The following is a 12,112-nucleotide window of genomic DNA, read 5'->3' on the forward strand; positions in this document are numbered from 1 at the left end:
GTAAAATTTGATTATCAATTGGAATAAGTGCCTTTCAAGGTATAGTTATTTTTATACAAATGGGGTTTTTCTTTATAATAACTCTGCACATTAAATGTGCCACAGGTGACACAAGCTTACTTCCACATCACGACTCTTCGCAATCTCAGAAAACTTTTCTTGGCTTTCTAGTGTCTTGTCTTCCTTATCATCTGTCATGCAAAAGACTCGTAGTTGAGCTTCCATAGCCTCATAGTGTTTGGCAAACACCACAAATTTGGCCATAAAGGGAACATGTACTGCTTCTCGATAAAGCTCAGTTGCATACTTTGTAACTTCATTAACCTGCCTACAGTCCATCAACCAGAATCTGAAATTATAAAACAGAACTATACACTTACACTGGGTAATTGTGTAAAATAAACTTACAATAAAATACATTTTTGTAAAATATGTTTTAACATGCTTGTAAAATAATGTAAGATATTTACAATGTACTAACTAATACCACAAAATTTATTACATATTACACAAAACATACACAAAATTATTTTTTTCAATAAAGATATATTAAATATTTTAACCTATAAGTAAGTTTTTTCTCCTTTCGATACCCAAACAACTTCATTGCAAGCATTCAAAATTTTTTTTTTGCTTGCAAGTAATTTCACAATTTTTATTTTTCCAATTTCTAGGTAAAATGAAATACAAACTATGAATCAAATTTTTATATTAGCTCTAACTACTTTTATTTAGAAATTAGCATACAGCCCAGCAAAAATGATGAGGCAAGTGCTACCACCCACATCCCATAGTATATCCTAACACACTCACAGCTAAGTGAAATAAATAAAGTTTGCAAAAGTTATAATTTACCTATACTAAAAATGAATTTTTGATAGGTACTTACCTCTCTCAAAAGATTAACTATTCTTGTTCAATGCTGTCCTCTGTATGCTAACTTTTTCTTTAGATATGCCACAAGCCTTGAACTCCTTCTTCATTAGGATTAACATATTCCAATGTTTCTCTCATGCAAACCATCATGCACCATCCATCAACCAATAGTATCATATCACACTCACATGATGCATGTGACTCCCTCTAAATTCAAAACTTCACTTTGAAGTTTGGCAGAAGGTGTGAACACCAGAGAAGTGAGGAAAAAAGGTTGGAAGTGGGAGAGGAGGTAAGTGCATATCAGAAATACATTTTCAGGAAAATTATAACTTTTGATATGCTACTTACCTTTTTTCACAAGATTAACTCGAATTCTGCAAGGGAATAACATAAGTGCCCTAAAGTATCCAAAGGGGTAACCCTGACAATGAGAGGAAGAGATATGAAGATCAGAGAAGGAGAAATGTATCTTTTCTATATAATTTGTAAAACACAAAGAAGAAATTGCAAAGTGTTGTGTGGCTAGAGTGCATCAAACCATACTCAGCAAGTCAACTACATCTGAAAGTTCTTCTACAAGGCACCACCATCAAAGTGAGAGGATGGTGAGGATTATATCATCTTCAACTCCAACCCATTAATCAGAGGTTAAGACTCACTGCAATTACTGGGTACTTCACAAGGATCAACACTCTACAGCAATTGGGAATTGATCATCCATCATCAATGGGATAAATTCATCTTGTACAAGGACTTATGTTGATTGGTTCACTTCAATCCAACACCACGATGCAGGGAACCAACATCCATAAGAAGGTAGGATGAGGACTCCCAGTGAAGGAGTGAGGGGTGGGAGGACTACATTTGTGATGTATCAACTCCAGTTGGTATGGAATGAGTATCAGAAGGCCATATCATCTTGAAAGGTGATGAATTAACTCCAATTTTTGTGGATATTGATGAATGTGTAAACAGTATAAAGATATCACATCATCCACTATGGTAAAAGATTAACTTCTGCAATTGTGCAAGCAGATTCAGGAGGTTATGTCCACCAGCAAGGGGATGATTCAACTCCTCTGGAGGCCACGTCACATCTACTCCAGCAGGACACTACTGCCCTACTCTCAACTAAATGGTTATAGCCAATGTTTTTTTTTGGAACCCATTCAAAAGAGTGTTTTATATGGTCAACAATCCCAGAGGCTTGGAACTGGAAAGTGATAAGGACTCCCATACTCTACTCAAAGGAGAGTGAGAATGTGATGTGTTGGAGAGTCAGGAAGAATGTCACAACCAGAGACAGTGCAATGGGTGACCAAAAAACCCCTATTTTGAAAATATGACCACAATAAGTTATTCACTCAAGGCATGACATGGATGAGCAGCTATACCCTTCTGCTTTACCCATGCATTGTAGGGTCTAGATCAGACATTTTTATGAAGCAATTATCATCAGGTAGATAACCTTCCAGATATTTTGTGGAACACAATTTCTACAGCAATCGTATGAAGCATGGATGAGAGAGGACAAGTCTACATGGCTTACAGTATTGATTTAAAGTTGAAGAATACCTATTTGGACACCACTCACCACAGAGCAGAATCTGTGTGATAAAGGAAAAGAAATACAAGTCCATGAGAATGAGAAAAATGAACAAAACTTACCAGTTAAAGATGAAACCCCAACATGGACTAAACCACAATGAGATGAAGATAGTGGGAGATAAATGCACTGAGTGTGGACCATATGCAAGTGCAGAAATCTCCTCCAATGGATGATGAAGATAAGAAGTGAGAAGACAGAGTACATGGGATAAAACATAAATTAAGGTACAGGACAAATAAGGCAGAGAGGAATAAGTCCAGTGGACCAGAAATCAGACCCAATTTGTGAGGAAGAAGGGGCTAGATCCAAAATTGAAAAAGATTGCCAGAGAATAAAAAGATGGTTGCACATACCCTGGAGAATAGCTGTACACCCAGTATCACAACTGAAGTCTCTGACTGGACACAGAGTCTGGACAAGAGTAAAGACAAGAAGGAACAACCTTCCTACTCCACCATGGATTTGGAGAGAAAGCAGAAGATAGGTGGAGTGCTAAGGGATGCATAAAACATCAATGGCAAACAAATCAGACTGGCAATGTCCACAAGCCAAGAGAAAAAAGAAATATATCTTAACAGACAAATGAAATAAGAAGCACTAGGAAAAATGGTTCAAACAACAGAGATAAAGTCATAACATGAAAGATCTCGGTAATCATCCAATGTGAAAGTGAGGGTGCCTAGGAGGCCTCTATATCTGAAAGGAACATATAAGCAGAGCGAGAAAAGGAAATGTACAGTCTTACAATTACTGGAAAAACAAAAGGTATGGGAGAGGGCAACCTTAAAACCAGAGAGCAAGGAAATCAAAGACTCACAGTTCAAAAGCCAGGTGAGAAATTATGCCACTCAACCAACTGAAGGTTAGATGGCAAGAAATCCCATACCAGCTGACAAACAGTGAAAGATTTTCCACCTGTGCTGCTACACTTCCATGGAAGATCGAGAAATGGAAGAAGACTCTACATGCATAGCTGGATATTCTCACCAAGGACCAGACAAAAACCAGGCTTGAAGATGCAGGAAGGTGAGACTAGGATATAGAACAAAAGATCAAGGTTGATGCAGAAAGGAGAGAAAAAGAAGAAGAGCAACAGGTGGCAAGAGAATTAGATACTGGAGCCTCTGAAAACTAAGGCTGTTCTGACCACTGGAGTGCAACCAAATCAACCAGCCAAGAAGTGAACTGTACCAGAAAAATTACATAATGAGTAAGTGCACATAAAATATGTGTGACATCAATCCTGGGTGAAGGCCTTGAAAGCTAGAGCCTATGGATGAAGTACAAGTAACAAAATAAGATGCAAACGTGTACTGAGGCCCATGTGAAATATATCTATTTGGGTAGAACTCCCTCAAAGGCATAGGTCGCTAAAAAACAAGTGGATCAAATGATTATAATAAAATTTGTCCCAGGTGTAAAAGACAAGCTGCAACTGGATTAAAGACACCCAGCATGTGACGTAAGATAAGATGAATGTTATGTGCATGGGCCCAGTGTAGAAGATCCAAAAGTTCAAAACAAAGATCTCTGGACTGCACAATTATTTCATGGTTGATCAGACCCCTATTTTAAAAAATGTCTGAAAGAATCACCATGTTAATAGGTAAGAAAATGGATGTTATATAAAGTCTGATGAACCATGAGAAGGTTGAGTAAATCCACAAACAAAACAGTCTTGAGTGCAGACAAATGGTCCAATGTTTTGTGATGATGGACTCAAGCCTTACAACCCTAAAAGGAAGTATCCATGAGCAGATGTATAATATGGTGTAGAGGAGAAAATGGCACACTAACTGGGCCTAGTCCAGCCATGACCACAGGGTAGTAAACCAGTATCAGTGGCAACAGGAAAAATCAAGAAATCGACAAAAAGATGGACCCAAAACTGAAGGAAAGAGAAAGGGTTGGGAGGAATAGGTGGCATGTGATGTTCCAACATATACAAATGGGTTACTAAAGTTGTATGGACAGACTGCCATTAGACTGACACCACTTGCAGCTCAATACTATAAGAGATGGGAGCAAAGAAATACATGGAGCCTCAGAAAAGGAGAAATATACAAGACCCTAAGGTATATGGAGATTAAAATGATTCAAGTCAAAAATGTGGCAAAGTCTGGGAAGAAAGGTTGGACACTGTAACATTATACCTTCTGATGTATAACAACAGATAATTCTATAGTTGGAACATCTGCATCTGAGGCCTCCAAAAATGTTAGTCACTGTTGTACTCTTCAAAGTGGTAAGATGAACTTTGAAATGCATAGTTTATGTACTGGAATCAAGCCTGACCAACAAAGAGGTTGAAAAGTGCAACTGAGGCAGTCAAACGTTAGTAAATTTCTTCATGAACTAATCATCAAAATTAAAATCATTCATGAAATTTCTACCACACAGAAAAGCCAGGGCATTTTGATGACACTACATTCCAACAATGGTTTCTATGTCATGTTGCTTAGCAACAAAAGTATAACATAATATTATTGCTGGTCTATGTACTAAAGGTATGAAATGAAATACATACACAACAAAACTGAAAAAAAAAATATTCAGTGGTTTCTTAGTTTAGAGCCTCTACTGATTAAAGAGGTTTGTTTTTTATTTAAAATGTTGGTGATATTACAGAAAATAGTTTAATTCAGAAATAATTTAAATTTAAAATTGAATTGTTAATTTTACTTTCATGATGAATTTTATGCACTTGGCTACAGATTAGGTGATTCCATAATACCATTTTAATTCAAGCTTATTATACCAGCACTGACTACACTTATAAGGATTCACAGTACAATCACCAACTCCTCATGGCTCTCTTGCACATCTGTTGCTAAAATCATAATAAGCAGACAGTAATCAAGTTATTCTATCTGGATAAACACACTTGACTTTTATGACTCCTCCTTTTTCAAGTGTGATGAGATACACACTAGCTTATATATGAGTTAGATCTATATTTTACATATAAAACAAGGAAAAAAACAAGTTGCAGAAACTTTTTCTAAGCTTTGGGCCACTTGATGTACAAGTATCAAATGAGCAATACAGCTTTGAATTATTTCACATGCAACTGTTCAAAACTGTTATAATAAAACTTGTTTTCTTATAAGCCATTTTTATTGTTGATAATGTAAAACATATATCTAAAACACATTACTGTACACATTAAAGACAAAGTAGCAACAGTTGAAATAATGTATACCCATGAAACTTCTACATTTCTTTTATGCTTTTCAGCAAATAAAAACAATTATCTTTCAATAAACTATGTCAGTAAGTAGAAAACTGATTTTATACATTTTTAAAATGTTTTTATTACAAAAGAAAAAATTAGCCACTGTATAATAACTTTCTCAGGCTGTCTACTAAATTACCTTCCAAAATACACACATATTGTAGAACATCAATTTATTTGTATATGTATATAAAAAACAAACAAAAAAAAAAACTAATAATGTGATACATCAAATGACTGTTAAGTCCTGTATCTACACTGATACAATAATAAAATAGTTAATTTGGAAGACATTCAGTAAAATGATGCACCTCTTTCATTGTTAAAAGGGTATAATGCTAAGTGTCCTGTTTGTCATTATGGAAAACTGTGGCAATCAACCACTGGACTCTAGACAGAAAAAAAATATAATCATATAGGTTTGTGCACTGATATTAATATTTCAGCTATTACTAGGTGATTTTAATTTAGGGCATATAGGTTGGGAAATGCTAGAGCCAAACAATGAGGGAGACAGATTTTGGTAAACTGTTCATCATAGCTTTCTTAACTAAATAGTAAAAGAACCTACAAGGAACAATACTATTTAGATTTATTGTTAACAACAGAAATGACTGAGAGGGAGGTAACTGGGGAATATGTGGGTGCAGGTTATCATTGCTCTATTAGGTTCGATGTTTTGCTGTATATGAAGATGAGGAATAATGATATTTTGGTTACGAAATTTGAAGGAATGTGACAAAAATTATTTGTTGTGAATTGGGAAACAGAATTATTTGGAAACACTGGTCAGATATGGAAAATTTGTAAAAATTAATTTAAATACTTAGGGTAGATATATTCCTTACAGAAAAAAAAAGGGTAGTTGCATGTAAAGAACAAGGTTTGCTCACAGAGAGTATGAGAGCTAAGATTTAAAAAAGCATCATAAATTTAAGAAACTTAAATTGACTGATACGATAGATTTAGAGGTTTATAGAAGATCAAGAAAGTTAGTAAAATAGAAAATTAGGACATCAAAAAGGATGTATGAAAAAAGGTTGGCTGAAAATGTAAAAATTGACAGTGTGGATTTCTGCATTAATTCTGAGGTAGTTAAAAAACAAATACTGAAAAGCATAAAGAACAAGAAGGCGAATAAGCCAGATAATATTTCCTGGGGATGTGTAAGCTACTTGCTATTATTTTTTGTCAGTCCTTGAATAGTGGGCAGTTACCAGAGAATTGGAAGTTAATTAATATTACTCCTCTTTTCAAGAGAGGTCATAAAATTTGTCCCAGTAATTATAGAACTATTAGTCTTACAACAGTTATGGGAAAGGTTTAGAAAGTTTGATAAAAAATGCTTTGCAAAGTTGCTGAACAAAGGTTAAAATTTTATTGGATAGTCAACATGATTTCACTAAAGGAAAATTCTACCTTACAAATCTTTTAACATTCTTTAAAAAAGTTACTGCTTATCTAGATGAGAGTAAGAATGTATATTTGGTGTATTTAGATTTTCAGAAAGGCATTTAACAAGGGCCACATAAAAGAGTTTTAAAGCAATTATTTCTATATGTGTGAGGAATAACATAGCAAACTGGATAGAAGAAAGCCAAGAATTGTTACAAATGAAGTTCAGTCAAACTGGATTAATGTCACAAGTGTTGTATTTCAGGGGTCAATCTTAGGGCCTTTACTCTCTTTGATTTCCATAATGATAAAGATAAAATAAAGGTCAATAAAGTACTTAAATTTGCAAATGATATTAAAATCTTGGGTGTTCCTAGTTGTCCAGAAGATGCTGCTGATTTAGAAAAGGATTTAGCTCATTTAGAAAGTTGGGCAAATAAAATAGAAAATGAGTTTTAATTATAATAAATACAAGATATTTGATGTGGGTTATCATAATTTGAATGGGAATAACCTTAACAATGTCACAAAAGAAAGGGTAACAGTGTAACAGCTGATCAATCTCTGAAGCCATCCAAGCACTGTGCTGTTGCAAATGGTAGAGCAAACAAGATTTTAGGTTGTACCTACAGAAATATTAAATACAAGTTTAAAGAGGTAATAATTTCCTTGTATATGTCAATGGTTAGGCTTGATTGGTTGGTTTGGTGTTTTATGGCATAAAGCAACTTAGCAATCTCTGCCAAATACCTGGTAAAAAGTTAAAATTAAAGTAAAATTATTAAAATTCATAAAAGGAAATTGAGATAAAACAAAACAAAGTTTAATTTTTGGATTAAAAACATAAATAGCATTAAATCCAAATTTTCATCTAGTCTACAGTGGTAAGAGAAAAACTACAGTAATACAAGTTGTGAAGAATTTTCTGTAGCACAACTGTAATCATCATAACTCACCAGGAGGACTAACAGGTAAGTTCAAAAACCACTGTAAGTCACCTGAAGTTGGCCTTTCCAGTCCTTGTTAAAAGTTACTTGATGTTATGGACATTTTCAGAAACTAAAGTGATAAACGTTTTAAAAGACTTGTAGCAAAATTTTAATAACAACTCACCAGGATGACTAACGGGTAGTTCAAACAGCAGTGTTAGTCACCTGAAGTTGGCCTTTCCAATCCTGGTTTCAAGTTATTTGACATTACAGCCATTTTCTAAATTTCAAATTGAACTAGATGTACTTTCATTCTTAAAAGGGAATCACATTTAAAAAGGTCTAATGTATAAATTAAAAACTTAAACAGCATTGAAAGGATTAACAGCCTTCAAAAAACTAAAAACATTTCTAAGGTCGACAGTGTCACCATTGCCAATAAAATTGTCTAATGTTACAGATAAACATTGGGACAGAACATGTTTGAAATTGTGCCGTCGTTGAGAGTCATAACGATAACAAAACAATAAAATGTGGCTTATTGTGATTTAAGTGTTATACAAACTACACACTGGTGCATCAGTCCCCGATAAAAGAAAATGACGAGTTGAAAAACTGTGACCAATGCGTAGTCTAGTTAGAACAACTTCCTCTTTCCAATCATTATGGAAGTGAGATGGCCAAAGTCCAATGGAGGGTTTTATTTGGAAAAAACTTGTTTTCAAGTTGCTCACTCCAAGTCAACTGCTAACTGGTACTGAGCTGAGCTTTGAATACAGGACCACAGTCCATGTATTGAACAGGCACAGCAGTGATGGTGCCAGAACAGAGAGATTTAAGTGTGGTGCGGGCGAGCTCGTTCCCTCAAATACCAACATGGCTCGGTATCCAGAAAAATTGGATAGACATAGAAGTTAAAGAGAAATGGGCCAGTCGCCAGTCAGTTTTGAATATTGGTGAGAAGAGGGTGTGAACTAATGTGAAGCGATTCCAGGACCAATAAAGAACTAAGCAAGTCAGTATAAATAGTGCAATTTGAGTACTGCTTAGCTTCTATGTGATCCAGGACAAGAGAAATGGCATACACTTCAGCAGTGAACACAGAAGCTGTAGAAGGGATTCTGCACGCAACCACCAAATCACAACAAACCATAGAAGAGTCCACAGAGTCACCTGATTTCAAACCATCTGTATAAATAGGTATGGAAGGATGGTTTGAAAGATGTTCAGCAAATAACAGACAGTATTTTCAATTGGGAGTGTCTGCTTTTCTCAGATGACTTAAAGATAGGTCACATTTGGGGACTGTAATAAGCCATGATGGGATGGGCAGACCAGTGGATACAGCAATGTTATCCAAGGACAGACCCAATTCATCCAACTGTGCCTGGATATGAAGGCCAAAAGGAGCAATGACAGATTATCTGTTCTGAAAAAGCATGGCCAGATGTGTCAAATGTGCAAAGAAGGTTCATAAGACTCTGGGTATAAGCTCTGAACTGGGGAAGCCATAGTCCCTGACAATGAATGGGGTCCACCGTCTTTAAGACCTAGTTCCTGGCAGAGCCATAAACCAGTGATCAATAGTCTAATTTCGATCGAACAAGAGTACAATATATCTTTAGCATAGAACATCGATTCACTCCCAAAGTGGTGGAAGAGAGGACACAGAAGATGTTCAGTGCTCTTATACCGCAGTTGTGTGGTATAAATGTCAGCTTATGGTCAAAAATAAGCCCCAAAAATTTTATCTCAGGGACAATGGACAGCACAACTTCACTGATCAAGATCATAGTGAATACTCAGTTGGTGGCAAAAGTGCATGCAAATGGTTTCAGAGAGAGAAAAGTTATAGCCATTGGTGTGGTCCACTTAAGTAAACAATTGAGAGCAGCGAGTAGCTGCCACTCAGTATACCTCATGTTCGACGACTGACATGAGATGTGAAAGTCATTGACATAGAGCTCCATTTGCAACAATGGGAGTCATTCAGTGACAGCATTAATCTTTATACTTAAAAGAGTGGCACTCAAAACACAGCCCTGAGAGATTCCAAGTGCCTGTAGAAAAGAACGGGAATGTGTCAAGAACTTGAGATCACCAGTTCACTGAAAAAATTTTAATAAAAATGGGCAAATGGCAATGTAACCTTATGTGTGAAGGTCTCTCAAAATGCCATCCCTCCATGTTGTATCTTAAGCCTTCTCAATGTCAAAGAATATTGATACAAGATGTTGTCATTTGAGAAAGGCTTCTCTGATTGACATTTCAAGTTGAATAAGATGGTCCATGATGGAGAACTTTTGGGTGGGCGAGAGATTTTTTGATTCAAGGAACCAAACAAGATGACCAACAGCCATCCTCTCTAAGGTCTTACAGTGACAACTCATCAAAGCAACTGGATGGTAGTTTGAATGAATCTTTGGTTCCTTCCCAGACTTACATCCAAGATAAAGTGGTGGATATCAACTTTCGAGCATCAGGGTAAGTAATGTTTTGAATCACTTTCAAATGTTGCTCCTTCTTTTCTTCCAACCATTTAGGCAGGAACAAAAGTAAAATAGGAGAGAGCCATTGCAATTGAAGCAATTAGGGTCCATTTCAAACTCACAGGTATCATTGTCCTTGCCACCACAACCATGTTGTATCTTAAGCCTTCTCAATGTCAAAGAATATTGATACAAGATGTTGTCATTTGAGAAAGGCTTCCCTGATTGATGTTTTATGTCAAATCAGGTGGTCCACAATGAAGAGCTGTTGTCAGAACCCACACTGGGTGGGCGAAGGGAGATTGTCTGATTCAAAGAACCAAGCAAAACAAGCATTAACCATCCTCTTTACCATCTTACAGAGGCAGCTTGCCAAAGCAACTGGACGGCAGTTTGAAGAAATTTTGGGTTCCTTCTCAGACATAGAGAAAGGTAGGACAAAAGCCTGGTGCCAGGCATCAGGAAAAACATTCCCCTGCCAAATCTGGTTAAAAACAATCAGAAGAATAGCAAGAGAAGCAAGTGGTGGATGGCGCAGAATTTCATAGTATATATCATCAGGTCCGACCAATGTACTACCAAACTGATGAAGGGCCATTTTCAGTTCCACCAGTGTGAAGGGACGATTATAGTCATAGAGACGATTAGCTTGAAAGCAAAGAGGTAATCACTACCTGAGTCGTGATGGCTAAAAAGGTGGAAGAAAAAACAGAAGTGCTAGATAGATACCTGGCAAAAGCTTTCACCTAGAGTATTGGAAATGCTCTGGATATCAGATACTTCCTGGCCATCAGAGAGTAAGATCAAGAGAGAGACAGAATTATATTGCTCACTGTCCTTTCAAACTTGTCCCATGTGACTTTGGAACTAGTGGTATAAGATATGCCGCTTGTGAACTTAATCCAAGAGTCCTTCTGGCTTTGACGTCTTATGCACCAAGCATGTTTACAGGACTGTTGGAAAGCGATGCAGTGCGAGTGTGGGATACCTACAAAAAGTATCCCAGGCTCATTTTTGAGCCTTCTGTGCTATGTGGCAGGCAGGATTCCACCATGGATAAGGAAATCATAGAAAATGTGTCGAGGTTTTAGGAATACATTGAGCAGCTGCCTGTATAATACAGTTAATTACTGCTGCCACACAATCATCTATTGATGGCTTACAGACGATGGCAGGATCAAGTTCTGCAGGAGTAGTGAAAGAGGACCAGTTTGCTTCATCCAGCTTCCACCTCAGCACATGAATCGGGTGATATTGACCACAGCCAGTCTCTCTCAAATTTAAAGGAAAATGATCACTGCCTTGTGGATTACTGTCAACCCTATATGAAAATTGGTAGAACAGTAAAAGGGAGCAAACTGAGAGATCAATAGACAGACTAGGTGAATGAAAATAAGCATAAAAATCACTATTGAAAAGAGAAAGGTTGTAATCAGAGAGCATATGCTCTACAGAGCAACCCCTCTCATCAATATCAGCACTTCCCCAAAGGGTATGATGTCCATTAAAGTCCTCTGGGATTAAAAAGGGAGAGAGCAAGTGTTCAATGAGAGCATCAAGGTCTGATTGATCATAG

General features: G+C 36.5%; 1 protein-coding gene across 19 annotated transcripts in view; it reads right to left on the reverse strand.

Moving 5' to 3' along the window:
* LOC143252947 (uncharacterized) overlaps positions 1-12,112 on the reverse strand; it is a 229,411-nt gene that overhangs the window by 111,762 nt on the left and 105,537 nt on the right. For all 19 annotated transcript variants that reach the window (XM_076505869.1, XM_076505868.1, XM_076505867.1 and 16 more), the window contains one exon: positions 121-349. In XM_076505869.1, coding sequence (XP_076361984.1) covers positions 121-349 — 229 coding nt within the window. The remainder of the gene's footprint in view (positions 1-120; positions 350-12,112) is intronic.

The sequence above is a fragment of the Tachypleus tridentatus genome, chromosome 6, assembly GCF_004210375.1.
Source record: "Tachypleus tridentatus isolate NWPU-2018 chromosome 6, ASM421037v1, whole genome shotgun sequence".
In the NCBI taxonomy this organism is placed as follows: domain Eukaryota; kingdom Metazoa; phylum Arthropoda; class Merostomata; order Xiphosura; family Limulidae; genus Tachypleus; species Tachypleus tridentatus.